We start from the raw sequence: 18,070 nt of genomic DNA on the forward strand, positions 1-18,070 counted from the left end.
AAAGATACATAAATGTACAAATTAAACAAAATTAAAACATTATCTTCGTCTGTACATGTTGTATAATGCCGATGCTAACGTGGATTGTAAGTTCGCATTTTGCATAAGAAATTGTAATTTGATTGAAGAATCAAGATTTGTGAAATTTGGTAAATAAAATAATGCTTTGTTGTATAAAGAAAGTTTCAAATCTGAGTAAAAGTCACAATCTATGAGAAAATGAGTTTCATCTTCTATAGTGTCTGAATGAGATAAAGTACACTTTCTCTCCTGTAAAGGCGTAACGGGATGAGAATACCGACCCGTCTCTACTTTAAGTTTCAACTTGCCACAACGAAATTTGGCTAAGGTTTGTCGATGTTTATAATTCATGATCAAAGTCACATAAGGTTCCGGAGCTAGACTATATTTATACGTTCGGTAGGTCCACAGGGACACGTTACAATATAATGTATGTATGAAATATATGGGGGGTCGATATAAACATACCCCCCATATATTTTATACATACATTACTATTGTAACGTGTCCCTGTGGTAGGTCCTAAGTTAGCTGTCTGTGTTTTGAAAGTGATATGTATCATTCTTTTTTATTCTCATTGTTATCAGATTTAATCACGCAATATGTATGTACATTTGAGTGTAGGACAAAAGCCCCCCCCCGGACAAAAGCCCCTTCTTTATAAATTTAGCTGGTATACTTTATATAAATCTGTACTTTTGAAAAACAGAAACTATATATATATATTGTTGTTTTTATCTCTGAAATTTGGAGAATAATTGTGTGAAGGGTGAAGGTCCTTGGTTCAATGTCAGTGTAGCATTATATGTCTGTGGTTAAACATCATAATTTATTTTTTCAAACTTTATATTATTAAGTAAGCTAAAAATTTCAGGAAAGCTCTCCATGATGAACAAATTGTTACTGATTACACATAATTTTTGACTTCCTAATATTCTGCAAATATTGATAATCAAAGAAATGTCTACAAAAGCAATAAACATTAAATTTTGATCCCTATTTGCAGTGTCTCAAATTTTAATATAATAAGTACCTAACCAAACATGTTGCTCTGTGTTGTAATAAGTTTAATTTTAGGAATAATTAAAATCAAAGAAACAATGAAGCCATTAATGATATATTTATTTCCATGAGAATACAACATCAATGAAAAACCTACCAAACACCTGTGTAACAGCTTAATGTTTATGTAACAGCTCAAGTAGTTGTTGTTGGAACCGGTTGTTTACATTGCAGAAGCCACTGGTGACTGAAGTCACTTATACATTTATGTAGCACTTGATTGAACTTAATGTTATATTGCTAAAAATATATATTTAATTTTTTTTTTAGATCAATATAAAAATATATATATATATATATATTTTTATGAAGGGGCTTTTGTCCACTTTTTGATTAGTGTGAAGGGGCTTTTGTCCGTACCTCTGTACTTAACTGGTCCGGCCAGGTATGACACCTCTGAATAGCTGAATTAATTTAAAACGTGACGTGACCCCCATTCGGAAGTTCAGCGCGCCAGTGCACACGAGGCTTGGACAGGGAAGCTGAACGGCCCAACACCTACAACAAACAGGTAAACAAAGCATGTTAGATACCTATGGCAAATGTTACGATTATCCCTGTCCAAGCCTCGTGTGCACTGGCGCGCTGAACTTCCGAATGGGGGTCACGTCACGTTGACAAGAAAAAAATCCATGTCAGTAGTAGCATCTAATGCGGCGAGATGTCGAGATAGCGACATCGTAAACGCATTAAATTATCTCGCTATGTCGGTTGTTTTATCTCGCTATGTCGTTTTATTATCTCGCTATATGGTATATTTATCTCGCTATGTTGACAAAATTATCTCGTTATGTGATGGCAGATCCATGCCACCATAGTAATGCAAAAATAGCATCAATTGTACTCATTCCAGGACGAAACCCGAATTGGGCATCAGATATAATGTCATATGATTCACTCCATTTCAATAACCTACGATTTAATATTGAAGTAAATAATTTTCCAAGACAGCTTAACAAACTTATACCCCTGAAATTGTTAGGATTCGATTTATCTCCCTTTTTATGCACCGGAGTAATCACGGCTCCAGACCATTCAGCCGGAAAATATCCTGAATTTAAAATTTCATTAAACAAAGTACACAATGCGGGTAAAAGGAGTTTCCCCCGATAATAAACATTCATTTAAAATACCATCCAACCCATGTGCTTTTTCACGTTTCATTGTCAGAATTGCTCGTGATATTTCTTCTATAGAAATTTCAGAATCTAATTCATCATATACTGGTATATCGTGGTCAACTTCATTATCTACAGACATAGCAGAATCACTATCTAGGTCTGTATCGTTATTAGTATTTACGTCATTAGCATTTGACAAATCCTTAAAATATTCATATAAACAATTCAAATTCGTTTGAGACCTGATGATTTTGCCTTACAAATTTCTTATAAAATTGACGCGGATTATATTTAGGCAAATATTCTAGCATGTCTCCTTCTAATCTCATATATTGTCTCTTTTTCTTGGATTCTAATATCTTATACGTTTTATTACTTTCTATTAAAATTCTGTGATTGACAGACGATTCACAACTATTAGAATTAGAACGTAGAGTTCCGGAAAACCCGTTCTGATAGATATCACTTGACGCATATGGCAATGGGTTGGGGTTTTGTATCAAGTTCCTATGGATAAAAACCTAGCCCAAGTTTCCTCTGGCCCTGACACCATGTCTGGTGTATGGTGTCAGGGCCAGAGGAAACTCGGGTTAGATAAAACCTAACAATAAGAACTTTTCTCTGATTCATCTCTATTATCTATTATCGGACACGAGATGCTGTCGGATAAACATCTCCACCACAGATAACTATGGTGGCTCGTTAGGGCCAAGTATCAAATCTCGCATTCTCGCACTCTCGACCTTAGGTCGAGAACGCGAGAATGCGAAAACGCGACGGCGAGGGAGCGAAAACGCGAGATTGCGAAAGAGCGAAAACGCGAGAATGCGAAAACTCGACGGCGAGAATGCGAAAACGCGACGGCGAAAACGCGAGATTAATCTCGCACTCTCGCCGTCGCGATTTCGCTCCCTCGCCGTCGCGTTTTCGCATTCTCGCGTTCTCGACCTAAAGTCGAGAACGCGAGAACGCGAGATTAGTCATTAACGGCCGTCCTCGCACTCTCGCTCCCTCGCGTAAGGATGTTCCCATAATTTCACATGCGTATTTAACCAAAAGCGTCTGGAGGATCGGGATGCTTCACCGCGCGCCTTTACAAGATGGCTTCAACTTCTGAAAGTACAAGTAAGTACCCCTATCAAGAATTTTTTTTACATATTACACCTTTGCATTGAAAGTATTTCAACCTTCGTTGTTACTACTAGCTAAGGAATGTATTCCCTGCTATCTGGCCATATTAAAACGACCAGAATCATTCGGGCTACTCGACCACCTGTCCACGTGGCTGGACTGATTTTTAAAATCAAACTTAAGATGTCATACCGTGTATTTAGTTCGTGTAATATTTTTTCCTTAGGATTCATTGATGTAAAAAAACTTTGTTAGATTTGTCGGTTTGAAATGACTGTTGAATAGTATGCATATATTGGCACTGACTGCTCGCAGAGGACTGCGTGCTGTGAGGCGAGGCCAAAAAAGTTAAATTAGCATTTCAAAAATCTTCTCTGCTCCCAAACAGTGGATTCAAATACGGTACTCTTCATAGATTGAAAGGTCTTATAGGCCTATTAGGTCTTTAAACAAATTGTGAATTTCATGACCCTGTCCCTTGGGTCTCGGGTTTCCCCCGGGTAGGGGCAAATTTTACTGTAGTTATATACATATATAGGGAACACATAATATTTAGCATTATTTATTCAATTGCCATAGAAAATAATATAGTCTAAACCATACTAGAACTATCAGTATGGGATGGCTGTTGAATAGTACATACATTGGACATTGCACACAAGCCCCTGTGTAAATTGGCATTGTCTGACCCCCAGGGACTTGAGGGGAGGGGCGAAAAGTGCTCAAATTGACTAAAATTTGAAAAATCTTCTCTAGCTACTTCTACCTTTGGTCAGAGACATATATACATATATGTCTCTGCTTTGGTACAGTATATGGTGGATTCAACTTCCATACATGGAAGGGTCTGAAGGTCTAGTATCTTTTACCAAAATTATGAATCATGGTATGGGTCTCACATTTCTCCCTAGCTGCGATAACGTAGCTCTGGACGACGGACGGATAATTTTTGACAGATGGTCGTCTGCCGGAGAGCAGTGTAGGCAGGGTATGAATATTCGTTCTAATTTCTCCCTAGAGAGGGGATAAGGTATAATTAGTTCATATCACTATCAGAATTCAGGTGACCTGTCTGACCATAAGAAGGCCCCTGGGCCACTTCCTTTTTCTTATTGGCAAAAACTGAAATCCGGGTTTTTTAACAGTTTGGGATCTAGGCCTAATATTAAGTATTACCCGCTCTCTTCAATATGGCGGTTCTTACAAAGTTGACAGCTACGTTTCAGACTCCTACTTCATGAATTGTCTTACAAATATGTGAGTAACTAATTGAGAGCTGTATTCAGTATTTGTTTAAGAATTGTACATTATCTGTAATAGCACATTCTGTTTACAATGTCAAATGAATCTCAAAGGACTGGTAGCTCATCAACTACCATACAGTACCTTACAGACTAACCTACCACAGGGTGTATAATGTTAACACTTAAACAGGTGATGTTTGGCCTTCGATCATTGATGTACATTATCAAGCAAGTGTCCAAATATCTGGACCTGACAATTATTTACACAGATCCTCTGTGATTTATGAACTAAAATGTATAACTTGGTCAGAGCATGATAAATCTGATGAAATGTTTCAAAAAGGGTCAGCATTTAGGGGATAGTACGTTGTTTTGAGTGGCTATACTGGCAATTAGAATATGAAATTTGGTTTGAACTCGAGACCGATTGGATCAGCATTAAAAAGAATAGTGATAGTCTGGAAAGAGGAATCACAACTATAATTTTACTTGACCTTAGGTTGTATATTTTTATGTTTGTCTGAAGATTGTATTTACTGCACTTTTAAGAAATTTGTTCACAGTTGAAGTTGATCCATTTGAAGTCATCCTGGAGAAGATTGGATGTGGCCATCTCACGCAATCGTTCAAGGATGACATGGTAAGAGAGTTGAGTGGATTTGATAGTAGTACATGTATATAAGAAAATGTAATATGTCCTCGAAAGGTAGATTATAACAAGATAATGAAAAACATTGCTGCAAGGCCTTTCTGCTCTCCCAGGCTACTTCAGGCGGACTAATATATATATGCAATAATTTTGTGCAATATTCCTTTAAATCGCTACATGCCACACTATAACCATATATAGCATTGTTTGAGATTTCCAAATAAAACAAATTGAAAATGAACATTATTTTGACATTTGGTCTAATCCAACCAGGTGAGCGATACAATCCTCGATACGATTCTTGTTAATAAAGTGTCAAATAGGAAAATTTTTTCCCACACCCCACAGGTTCTTTACTCTAGAGTCTAGGTAAGAGATGAAATTGGTTTTGCTCTACCTATAAAATGTATAGAAAATTATTGACCGATTCAGTATCGTCACTCTAGGTTCTGCATTTCTTAATAATATTTTGATGAAGGTACATGTATATACACAGAATATCTCAGACATGTTCTTTTTTGTATCAGCCAGGTTCCAAGGTCAATGTTGAGGTCACAGTTGCTCCTGTATAACCTTATAAAATCCTCAATCATCAGTTTTTCATACAATTCATGTTTTAATATTTCAGTGACACTTTCAAATTGGTGGAAGGGTATTCATGCATATTAAAAGCTATTTTCTAGCCGCAGATCAGATTCTTTTTCTTTTAAAAGTTCAGTTTGTAATCATTTCATTGGTCCACAAATCCATCAATAGATATTTTTTTCATGTTTCAGAGGTCTTATGGCAGAGATATGTGGGAAAATTTTTCAGGGTCAGGAAGGGCAGAACTTTTTTCGGCATGACCTTGAAAAATTATCTCAAGGATTCTATGAACTGTCAGGCAAACTGGTTGCCTTTTCCCTCCTCCATGGTGGGCCAAGTATACCAGTTCTCCATCCAGCTGTTGCAAATGTTGTGTTAGATGGAGATTTTGCTATGGAGACAGAAACATTGCCCTTGTTGGAGGATTGTATCTTCGACTGGGAAACCAGAGAGAAATTAATTCTGGTGAGTTGATATGATCTACATAATAAATCAGTAAACTTGGCTCATTTAACAATGTAGTATACTGGGTTAAGCAACACAGTCTTCTTTTTTAAGCAAATAAATGTACAAATTGGGATAAGTCAATTTTCGTCAAAAAATCATCTACTTCTTTTATAATTTGAATAACCTTCATCCTCATCAATATCTTCTTCATGCTGGCGGGGACTTCAAATTTACTTTATGTGCATATTCATTCCACCTGAACATGTGAATATTGTAGTATGATTACCTTAAATTCGAACTTTGTTGAACGTCATCCTTGAAAACCATTTCTAGAACACTGATATACTGGAGTATAATAAATATAAAAATATGATTTTGCCAGTATAGGTACATTGAGTGGTGTGCTATAAAACGTTCTTACATAAATAATGTTTTTTTTTCTTTTTAGTTGCAGAATACACTTGATGAAAAGCAGTACCACAATCAACTGGATAAAATCAGTGACTGGTGCTTGGAACAGAGTTTGTCTATCTCTAATTTTAGACATTTTGAGAAAAAACAACAACTAATGGACATCCTAAAAAAAATGAAATTTTCTACCGGTAAGTCAGAGCCAAATGTTTTCCAGCTAAATTAAAAAAAAAATGCAAAATAATTCTGATGATTCAAATATTATAAAGTCCATGGTAAACAGTGAAGCTGCGGAAGGGGGGAGACTATAGTTTTCCTCATCAGCTCTCTGTACGTACATAACGCCTAAAGTTGACAGTGCTTCAACCCTTGATCAAACTGAACACTATTCAAAAAGGAAGATAATTTTTCACACATGAAGTTTCAGGGATGTCGGGTCACTCACGTGCGGTTAGTTCAATTCATTTTGACAGTCAGTGTGTATAGAGTCCTTGGTAAGAACTTGTGTCAGGCATGGTCAACTGTAGACAAGAGAGGCAATTATAATTTTCCTAAAATTCAACATAATTTCTATCAAAATTCAGACGCTATAAGTTCTTGAATTTTTAGCTCACATGGTCTAAAGGACCAAGGTGACCTTATGCCATACCGTGGCTTCCAGCGTTGGTCTGTCTGTCAACAATAACCTTTGTATGTTGATATATATTGATAAGATCTTCGAGTTTGAAAATGGAAATGATTCAAAAGTAATCTAAAGAGTTATTGCCCTTGGTAATACTATTAATATTAGCTCACTGGTTATGAGTAACCCTGAGCTAATGCTGTACCCCACTGCCTGCGTCCATGTCAGCGTCCCACCCCAAAGTGAATATAATCCACCATAGTTTCCTTACATGGATAGTAACATACATATATATTGACCTTGTATAGGCATACAACAGAAATATGCACATGTATCAATGTGTCTATTACATTTCAGAGTCCAGTCAGAATTTTTTCAGTTCAGGAATGGATTGAACAAAGTGGGAAGACTGCTAGATGCAGTCCAACTGGCCTCAAAGTCTTTTCTTCATCTCTTCACCCAGACCAGCAAAGCTCTACGGTTCAGAGACATCGGGGAGCTTTATAAGGTGAACTGGAGTCCTGATGGATCCAACAATAAGAGGCAGGAGGAAAAGGCTTTGTATTGTCTAGAAGCTTTTCTTGCCTATTCAGAAGGTTATTTGCATTATGAACACATACCATTTGTATCTATAATGGCATATAGATTTTAGTGTAGAATATTCTGCCAGACCAAAATGTGTTTCAGAATACAAACTTTCACCAGCTTTAAAATTCAAGCTATAAATTGAAAACTTAATCCGAGCTGCTCAATATTTAAATGGTTATATTGCATTACAGTGTATAGTTGATCTGTATGTTCAGCTGCAAAACATGAATTTGTTTAATGAACTGATGATCTTTAAGCATTGAAACATTGAGGGTATGTTTGTATTGTTTGAAAGATTTCTATATAAGTATCACATGCCCTGTATTCTGCAAAATGTTTTTTATGATATTTATGTAGCAATTGATACATGTAAATGTATTAGAAAAATATATCTGTGACAATAGTATCTTTAATTTTTTCTCTCAGGGGGATCCACAGGGATTTCATTAGACGACGTGTTATCCTTTTGGACTGGAGCAGCAAGCATTCCTCCACTAGGATTTGAAAAATCTCTGGAAGTGTCCTTTGGAAGCACTAAACAATTTCCAACAGCCCACACCTGTGCCCTTATATTAACAATATGGCGTTGTTTCGATGATCCTGACGAGTTTCAGGATACAATTACAAAAGCAATAAAATGGGCAGGAGGTTTTAATCGTTTGACAATCAAAACATTTTCATGACAGCAAAGTTTCTTAGATTTTAAAATTGTGTTCAAGGCTTTCATTGCATGTTGTGCCAATTTTTTTAGATCTATAGCAGCTAACCTCAAGTGAAGAACATTTATTTAGGCCCCTGCCGGTGAAACTGGAGATCAATGTATTTGTCTCCGTCGTCTGTCTGTTTGTCCGGAAGTTGGCTTCCTGGCAAAACTTGAGTGAGAAGTGATGAATGATACAAAGTGGGATTGAATCTGTGGTCAAAATGTCAACTATGAGATCACTGTTACTGAATAGACTTACTACTTAATAGATATGTATGGTCAAATTGATAACCTCAATATTAGTCGTCTGATTAATATTTTGTAATGGCATTAAGGGAATTATGAAGCAAAGTTTATAAGAAACAAATTGAGAACCAACTGACCTGTGGTCATGTAAAGGTGAAGGTCACTGGTTCAAGATTAGATTTCGCATTTTGTGGAAGATAAGATTTTAAGACATGAAGAAAAGTATGTCAGAATGACACAATAAGTCAAATAACCTAGGGTCAACAAGTGTTATAACCTGTTGGTTGAATCCCTCAACCCAACATTAAATTAGGAGACAAATGTGTATAGTTTGCAATCTGATTTCGCATGTTGTCATTTTCCATAAGCTTTTCCTTTAAAAATAGCTTTTAAATCATGGACTCATTTCAATTTAATCAAATGCGATTGCGCAACAGATCCAGTTTATATTACACACATTAGGTTCAACGTGGTAAGACTGGATATAATTTCAATTACATGCTATTTTCAATGATTTAGAGAATTTTACTGACAATTTCATTTGATTCCAATGCAGTGTCTTCAGTTGTTTACAAGAAAGGATGAACATTAATATTCTGAGTGTTAGCTTCTTTCTTTGATTGATGTTCAAATCAAATAAAAAATAAATTTGGAAGATATAGCTCATGTTATTTCTTTATTAAGGTCATCTGACATATTGGGCCTGTACCATGCTGATGCAAAGCCCCACCATGTTGTTTAATTGAATGACTTTGACCCACTTTCAAGGTGACTGGGGTCAAAAAGACTATGATATTTAAAAAAAATAACCTAGGTACATATATATAGAGACCTGATGTTGGGCCTGTAGCTTGCTGGGATGGAGGAATACCAATTTTATTCAAATGAATAAGCTTGACCTACTTTTAAGGTCACATGTATCCAACATTTCAACCATTATGGGTTATACTACTTTTTGAAGTTTGACATACTCGATGTAGTCCGATAACCATTTAAGGTCCTTTGGGCCTCTTGTTTTTGTTAATCTTTAAAGTTTTTGAGGATAAACTATTATTGTCACAATCCTCATCACATTGTCAACTTATCCAATCTATATCTTTTGTAACATCCATTGGAACAGTTCCTTTGCATCTTCAGAATTTATAGGCTCACTCCTTCTACCTTCAAGCAAAATAGACGTGACGTGTTCCTTCATCTCCTCTGTGCATCCATAGCAGCTTGGATAACTACAGAAACTCTTCAAGGACTCCACATCACTTAATTTCACTGAAAATTTGTAATCCACTGTCTCTAAAACATAACATTATGATATACATGTAATATATGGTAATCAAAATTTTAAAATTAAGATTGGCATTGAAAGCAAAAGCGGGAGGCTTGTGTACCTTGCCAAGTATATATTCATCTGACAATGCAGAGTTGAAATGAAATAATACAAATTGTTAAAATTGATAAAATCATAATTATAGGCAATAAACTAGAAACAATGTTGGTGTCCTAGGCAAGAATTGAAAATTTCAAATAAAGTATCAATGATCTAATTGTAAAAAGGATCATATTGTATCTCCCTGGGGTAAAATGGGGACCACAGGGGGGTTACACCAACAACTTTTATTTTGTAACTTAAAATAATCTTCATCGATTCTAAAACTGGACATAAACTTTTATATACAATATCATTATATATATAATATTTCATTTATATGTAATCACTTTTCCTGCCACATCACCTAGTCCAACTCATTGGGATTAAGTTTCCCATTTCACCTCACAGAATTCAGTATTGCCAAGACGCAATGCATTACACACCCTCATATTATGTGAATAAAGATGCAAGACATTTATTTCCTTATATATGGTAAACTGATTCCTCCCTGTGGACAAATGGGGAGTTCCATGGGCTCAGCCTGAACAATTTTTAGAGATAGCATTTCTAGAACTTATGGATTTTAAAGATTGAGAGGTTTAACCCTTTGGAACTTTTAGGCAACAACACTATGTCTCTGGTTATTAGGAACCTTATTTTAACAAAGATGAATTCCTTCTGGTTCTAGCAAAGTTTCATTAAAATTCATTATTAAATTAGTTAATGTACCACCAGTAAAGTATTATTATTTATGAAACACATATATGAAGGCTTGGAATATTTATGAAACACATATATGAAGGCTTGGAATGGTAGACGAACAATGTTGATGACCCTTTGGGTTAAGATTACCTCAATTAAATTTTAAAAAAATTGTAACAAAAAATTTAACAATACTGTATAGCTCGGGGTGTAGATACATCATCTCTGGTTTTCCAGAACGACAGTCCTCTGGTTGTCTGGTAAGTATACACCTTGGAACTCCTAAATCATTTTGATTAAGAAACAAAACAAAGTAAATTATGCCAATGCTAATGAGGAAGGAATCTATTTTGTGTCACCTGAGACATATAGGTATCACTTTGGCGGCAAGGGTGTTGGCTTTTGCATTACTTTAATTTGTTAAAATACATGATGAATGTTCACCTTAAATTTTTGCTTTACATACCATTTATCTCTTCTACAAACTCTAGAAAGTATGAGGCAACCACTCTTGGGTCATTGTTGGTTCTGGCAACTTTTAACCATAAGACACGTCGTGAAAATCTGTAATATTAAATATTTACAACTTTTACAATTGAAACAAGAGCAATTTCAAATACAATTCATGAAACTTAGGTTTCATTCCAAATTAATATCAAATAACCTATGGCAATATTTTATGATTTTTTTCCTGTTATATGCAGTTTGATCTTGAATTAAAAGAAGACTTAGTCAAGAATTTGATTATATAGGAATACTCAGATACTAACTCATTATTACTATGCATTAAAACTTCAAAGTTACTATATAAACCATAATGATACTTATTTCAAACTAGATAAAGATATTGCTGCACACCATTAAATGAACTTTAATTGAGTACGGTATGATATTTTCCCTGCTTTTCTCTCTCCCATTTCTATGTTAACAGTCATGCCAATAGGAATAACATCATATTGTGACATAATAACTAGATTAATAGAACGATTGAATCAAGATGGTCTGTCTATTGGTCACTTTTATCACAATCAGTCTAAAAACTATCATACATACATGTATCTTGGTACAGATCACAAAAAGAAACCAAGGGAGTTCCTATATATACATTTTATGCAACTAGAGAAATATACATGCTGCCCTCCAAGAGAAAAAATTAACTTACCACTTGTTTGCCTTTTCAAATCACACAATGAATAACAATAACTGTTTAGGGTTAAACAAGAGATCAAGAGCAAAGGAGGATTTGAACAGTCAAAACAGAAGTTTAATTAAGATTCTGAAATGTTCACAGACTTTGTCACCCACAGATGGCTCCATGTATGGCTAATCCAAAAGGCTTCAATTTGTCATACCCATCTATATGGACCAGGAAGTTGGGCCCCTTGTTGTAGTATGTCCTCCTGATCAGGCAGTGATGTGTCCTAAGCTCCACACCTTTTGGGTCAATTTGCCTAAGAATGCTAGATACTGATTTTCTGTAAAAATAAAGTCAACAACAGGATTAGTGTAAAATATCAGTCTACAACATTTAGCAATATCATACAATATATGTACTATATCAAAGTCGGATAACATTAACACTTTTCTGGAAGCTCTGAAAGATAAAATACGGGCCAGTTGGATAGTAAAAACATTGATACTCTAAGAGGCTAATGAATAAGATCCCGCAACATAGAAGTGATTCTGAGGCATATTTAATTACATGGTACAGTCAAACAACCTTAATCATTACTCAAGATGTTATGGTAATAAAAAAAGTGTGAGTAATCAAGAAAGTTGTATGCGACACAGGTATACATGTATTTGGACCTAAATCCTAGTGTTTATCATCAATTTTAAGACGTCTTAAATGCCTGGATAAAGAACTTTTCCTTGTTTGTTATGATGTCATGAATGTGGAAGTATATAATTCAAACAGATACAAAGAAGTGTTTTATCTCACTGAATTTGTAGGATTAAATTATAATCAATGAAAAAGGTTAAATGATTTTAGTATTTACCTTCCAACTGCCATGCCATGCTTTGTCAAAAGTCTCTTAGTCAGGCTGCGGTATCCCAGGTTTTGACCACTGCCTTTTCTTTCTTCCTTAAATTAACAATATATTATCATACACTGTTGCCTTGAATTGGAAGATACATTATTTAAAATTACAAACATTTATCAAAACATGTACCTTCATGAATATACCATTGTATGACAATGCTGCTATAGTAGTATACTATTGCATCACCAAAGTCAGTTTTCTATAGTGAAGAATTTTTTTTCGTAATCTTTATTCTTTTTTTATCAAGTTTATAACAATGCAAACATGTCATACATAGACAATTTAACTTTCACACATTTTCATTCACCAATGAATCTTCATTCATAATTAATTTCAGAATTGCCTGTGATTGTGTCAAATTGACCTACAGACACAGAGAGAGAGAAAGTTGTGCCAACAAGTTCAAGGGAGTAAACATTGTATGCATTTAAAAGTAAAAGTTTCAAAAAAAGGGTTTAAGAATTATTAATTAAATTTTCCCATTTTTTTCATTCAATATTAAATTTTGATAAAAAATAATTCACCTTTCTTACCGCAATATATTTCTGAGTATAATATGTAAATAGAAAATTGATTGGAAACAGTATCATTTGTTAAACAGACCATTATAGTCTAAACTGTCAGTGATATACTGACCAGGTACATGTACATGCTTATATTATCTTTACATATATCTAAGTACATGTTTATAACAGGTGGGTGTATTGGCATATGGTACACCTAGAAAGAATCATGATCTTGACTTACATGTACAAATGATCTGACATATTAAAAATAAGGGACAAATATTAACTATAGTAATTGATCTGAAGGTCGAATTCGGAAAAGGATCCCGATCCTCCAGACGCTTTGAGTTAAACACGCATGTGAAATTATGGGAACTTCCATACGCGAGGGAGCGAGAGTGCGAGGACGGCCGTTAATGACTAATCTCGCGTTCTCGCGTTCTCGACTTTAGGTCGAGAACGCGAGAATGCGAAAACGCGACGGCGAGGGAGCGAAATCGCGACGGCGAGAGTGCGAGATTAATCTCGCGTTTTCGCCGTCGCGTTTTCGCATTCTCGCCGTCGAGTTTTCGCATTCTCGCGTTTTCGCTCTTTCGCAATCTCGCGTTTTCGCTCCCTCGCCGTCGCGTTTTCGCATTCTCGCGTTCTCGACCTAAGGTCGAGAGTGCGAGAATGCGAGATTTGATACTTGGCCCTAACGAGCCACCATAGATAACCGCCATAGTTGGTATCATTGTACATTTTGTAAATATAAGATCGTCGTATCAAACCACAGGACGAGACCCGAAACCCCAAGGTACATGTGTATACATTTGTATATCAAGGGTAGACATCTTACACGAAACCCCAAGGTACATGTGTATATATATCAAGGGTAGACATTTTAACTCACAAGAAGAGAAAGCCAAACAAGCGCTTTAAGATTGATTTTGATTATATTACAAGTCGCTAATCCCACTCTATTATATATCAACACAGGAGAAATATTCCATCTCCCCAACAACTGTTGGGCTAGTTATGACAATTATAAAACTAGATATTATTTATTACATTAACAATCTACAATATTGACAAAAACTTAACAAATTCAAATATTCAATGAAACCTAATTGAATTCTGAACAAGAAATATCTTTAAAAAAGATAAACGGCATAGTTTTAATGCTGGTGGTTATAATGTAAAACTACTGGTGAAATAAATTAACGAACTACGATGTAATTAATAAATGCGCAGTTTCAGCACGGATAACAAAATTATATCAGTTTGAATCATTTTTGGTGATAATAAGACTGCAAATGTGTCATTTGAATAGATGCATCCACTTATGCAGCTTGCATTCAATTTAAAAGGGACATCACGGTAAAAACGTTGCAATTTTCACTGAATGTACGCGTTTTGTTCCTTTCCAGTTATGTTTCTATGCTGTCCCAATGTTCACTGTCAATCCCTATGTCCAGCTTGACCACTCGATTTAGTTGGGAATCCCCCTCTAAATTTAGCGCGGAAATTATTTTTAAATTATTACGTGACTGTTTTGAAATCGTGGCAGCACAAACACACGATAGTTTACAAGGCGATATCTATATTCCATCTGGGTTAGTTGGATAACGATATTATACAGTGGTTTAAATGTTAAATAACACGTTCTGTATATATTACGGCACACATATTTATGTGTAAATAAGTGTAAACATTGTTCATATAGTATAGTGGCAGTAGCGATGTACTGGTACAGACTGTATAAATATTACCGAGTTTGTGGAACTATTACCGAGTTTGTGTTAATATTACAAAGTTTGTGTAAATATTACCGAGATTGTGGAAATCTTACCGAGTTTGTGTAAATATTTCCGAGATTGTCATGACCTACTATCAAACAATAAAGCAGAATACGAGCGGCGTCCGTATTACTGCTGTTTTCATGTTTGAACTGTTACAGTCTATTGTACTGCTTCCCAAGTTTAATTCTAGGATTGTGTTTGACTCATTTTCCTATTATTATCTTCATTGCGGAAGCTGTTATCGTTTTCAACCGCAGTCGATTCACATTGGAAGCCATTTTTGTTTCCATGTGTTTTAGTTTGTTGTGCGCATGCGTTTATCGTATATGTCACAAAATTTTTGCATATTCAGATTGTTGATCTGATAACCTTTTGATAATTGATAATTGATGTTTTTATGTACATACATCATCGAATTCGAATGGTTATTGTTCAGAAGGTTATTTCTTTTAAAAGATATACCCAATAAAAATACAAAATAAATATTGGTTTACCGTGAGGTCCCTTTAACTTTGTTTCGTTTTTAACTGTATATCTGCATTTTGCATTGACCGCTACATTGACCAATCACATACTTCATCTTGACCAGTAACGCCACCTGTCGCGTCATATCCGGGGCCAAAACAAAATTAGACGGCTATGCCAAAAAACACAAAGGCATATCCGTGAAAATGAAAATATCTGCAATAGTTGTGTGCCGATAGGTCTTAACATTCTTACCTGTGACATTTACCTGTAAAAATGTAGTTCGGCTCAATTGTATGGGTGCTTTATAAAGGCACGGTGGTCTAATGGTAGGAGGCAGGGGTACTTGGTCTAATGGTAGGAGGCAGGGGTACTTGGTCTAATGGTAGGAGGCAGGGGTACTTTGTCTAATGGTAGGAGGCAGGGGTACTTGGTCTAATGGTAGGAGGCAGGGGTACTTGGTCTAATGGTAGGAGGCAGGGGTACTTGGTCTAATGGTAGGAGGCAAGTACTTGGCCGAAGGGTCCCGGTGCAATGTTGAAAATGGATCCTGAATGCTGTTAAAAGTAGGAAGTGTCGTTGAAAAATGACAGCTTAAAAGGTCAATTCTCAAGGACTGGTCTGTTGAAAACTAACTGTTCAACACAAGCTTCACCGATTTACTCCATTTGACATAAATGCATGGGTACTTTGATCGCCTCTCTCCTTTGTCCTCTCCCGAGTAGGTATTGGGATTACATCAGCTCCCGTTCGTCCACATATTTTTGTTCCGACGGATAACACCCTCAGGCCATAGGATATTCGGGCTTGGTTGTTTAATACGGGAGTTTCGAGATTGTGAAAATATTGGTCGTCAGACTTCCTTTTGTATACGTCAACAAGACGTCAGGCGGTCGTGTCCTGACATGTCAGACTTCCTTTTGTATACGTCAACAAGACGTCAGGCGGTCGTGTCCTGACATGTCAGACTTCCTTTTGTATACGTCAACAAGACGTCAGGCGGTCGTGTCCTGACATGTCAGACTTCCTTTTGTATACGTCAACAAGACGTCAGGCGGTCGTGTCCTCACATGTCAGACTTCCTTTTGTATACGTCAACAAGACGTCAGGCGGTCGTGTCCTCACATGTCACATTGATAATTACTAGTTTATTTTGATATCAGAAATCAAGAATTCTAGATTTCTAGATATCAGAAAATATTTGCTAGATATAAAAAAATCGATTATTCGAAATGGAAACATATGTTTTGGTATAAAAAAAACCTATGTTATATATGATATCAGAATGTACATGTAGTATATAGATCAAGCTATACCAATTTACACATAAATGTAGGGGTCTGTTTTCAACATTGGTTATGAGACCAGCTACATGTACCAGCTAACGACCAATGTCCATGATATACTTGGCGACTAGGTCGATGTGATGTACTTGGTGACTAGGTCGATGTGACCTACTTGGTGACTAGGTCGATGTGATCTACTTTGGGACTAGGTCGATGTGACCTACTTGGGGACTAGGTCGATGTCGTCTACTTGGCGACTAGGTCAATGTGATCTACTTGGGGACTAGGTCGATGTGATCTACTTGGTGACTAGGTCGATGTGATGTACTTGGTAACTAGGTCGATGTGACCTACTTGGTGACTAGGTCGATGTGACCTACTTGGTGACTAGGTCGATGTGACCTACTTGGTGACTAGGTCGATGTGACGTACTTGGTGACTAGGTCGATGTGACGTACTTGGTGACTAGGTCGATGTGATCTACTTGGTGACTAGGTCGATGTGACCTACTTGGTGACTAGGTCGATGTGACCTACTTGGTGACTAGGTCGATGTGATGTACTTGGTGACTAGGTCGATGTGATGTACTTGGTAACTAGGTCGATGTGATGTACTTGACGATTAGGTCGATGTGATCTACTTGGTGACTAGGTCGATGTGATGTACTTGGTAACTAGGTCGATGTGATCTACTTGGGGACTAGGTCGATGTGATGTACTTGGTGACTAGGTCGATGTGATGTACTTGGTGACTAGGTCGATGTGATCTACTTGGTGACTAGGTCGATGTGATGTACTTGGTGACTAGGTCGATGTGATCTACTTGGTGACTAGGTCGATGTGACCTACTTGGTGACTAGGTCGATGTGACCTACTTGGTGACTAGGTCGATGTGATCTACTTGGTGATTAGGTCGATGTGACCTACTTGGTGACTAGGTCGATGTGATCTACTTGGTGACTAGGTCGATGTGATCTACTTGGTGACTAAGTCGATGTGATCTACTTGGGGACTAGGTCGATGTGACCTACTTGGTGACTAGGTCGATGTGATATACTTGGTGACTAGGTCGATGTGATCTACTTGGTGA

The 18,070-nt window shown here is 36.4% G+C and overlaps 1 protein-coding gene and 1 long non-coding RNA gene across 6 annotated transcripts; one reads left to right on the forward strand and one right to left on the reverse strand.

Moving 5' to 3' along the window:
- Positions 1-3,071: 3,071 nt before the first annotated feature.
- LOC117329913 lies at positions 3,072-9,485 on the forward strand. Of its 2 annotated transcripts, none has more exons than XR_004533288.1 (6): positions 3,072-3,329; positions 5,143-5,219; positions 6,005-6,278; positions 6,709-6,862; positions 7,651-7,889; positions 8,308-9,485. It is a non-coding gene; the product is annotated as an uncharacterized LOC117329913 (long non-coding RNA). The 2 variants fall into 2 exon arrangements; XR_004533289.1 differs by having other exon boundaries at positions 3,073-3,329; positions 7,651-7,801.
- An 8-nt stretch (positions 9,486-9,493) lies between these two features.
- LOC117329912 lies at positions 9,494-13,413 on the reverse strand. Of its 4 annotated transcripts, none has more exons than XM_033888142.1 (5): positions 12,899-13,413; positions 12,200-12,373; positions 11,365-11,462; positions 11,094-11,180; positions 9,494-10,120 (listed from the first exon to the last, which is right to left on the reverse strand). In XM_033888142.1, the coding sequence occupies exons 1-5, from the start codon at positions 12,910-12,912 to the stop codon at positions 9,921-9,923; spliced, it is 573 nt and encodes a 190-aa protein (XP_033744033.1). In that variant the 5' UTR covers positions 12,913-13,413; the 3' UTR covers positions 9,494-9,920. The 4 variants fall into 4 exon arrangements, with proteins under 4 accessions (XP_033744033.1, XP_033744034.1, XP_033744035.1 ...); XM_033888143.1 differs by having other exon boundaries at positions 12,251-12,373; positions 12,899-13,279; XM_033888144.1 differs by lacking the exon at positions 11,094-11,180 and having other exon boundaries at positions 12,899-13,409.
- Positions 13,414-18,070: the final 4,657 nt, after the last annotated feature.

The sequence above is a fragment of the Pecten maximus genome, chromosome 6, assembly GCF_902652985.1.
Source record: "Pecten maximus chromosome 6, xPecMax1.1, whole genome shotgun sequence".
NCBI lineage: Eukaryota > Metazoa > Mollusca > Bivalvia > Pectinida > Pectinidae > Pecten > Pecten maximus.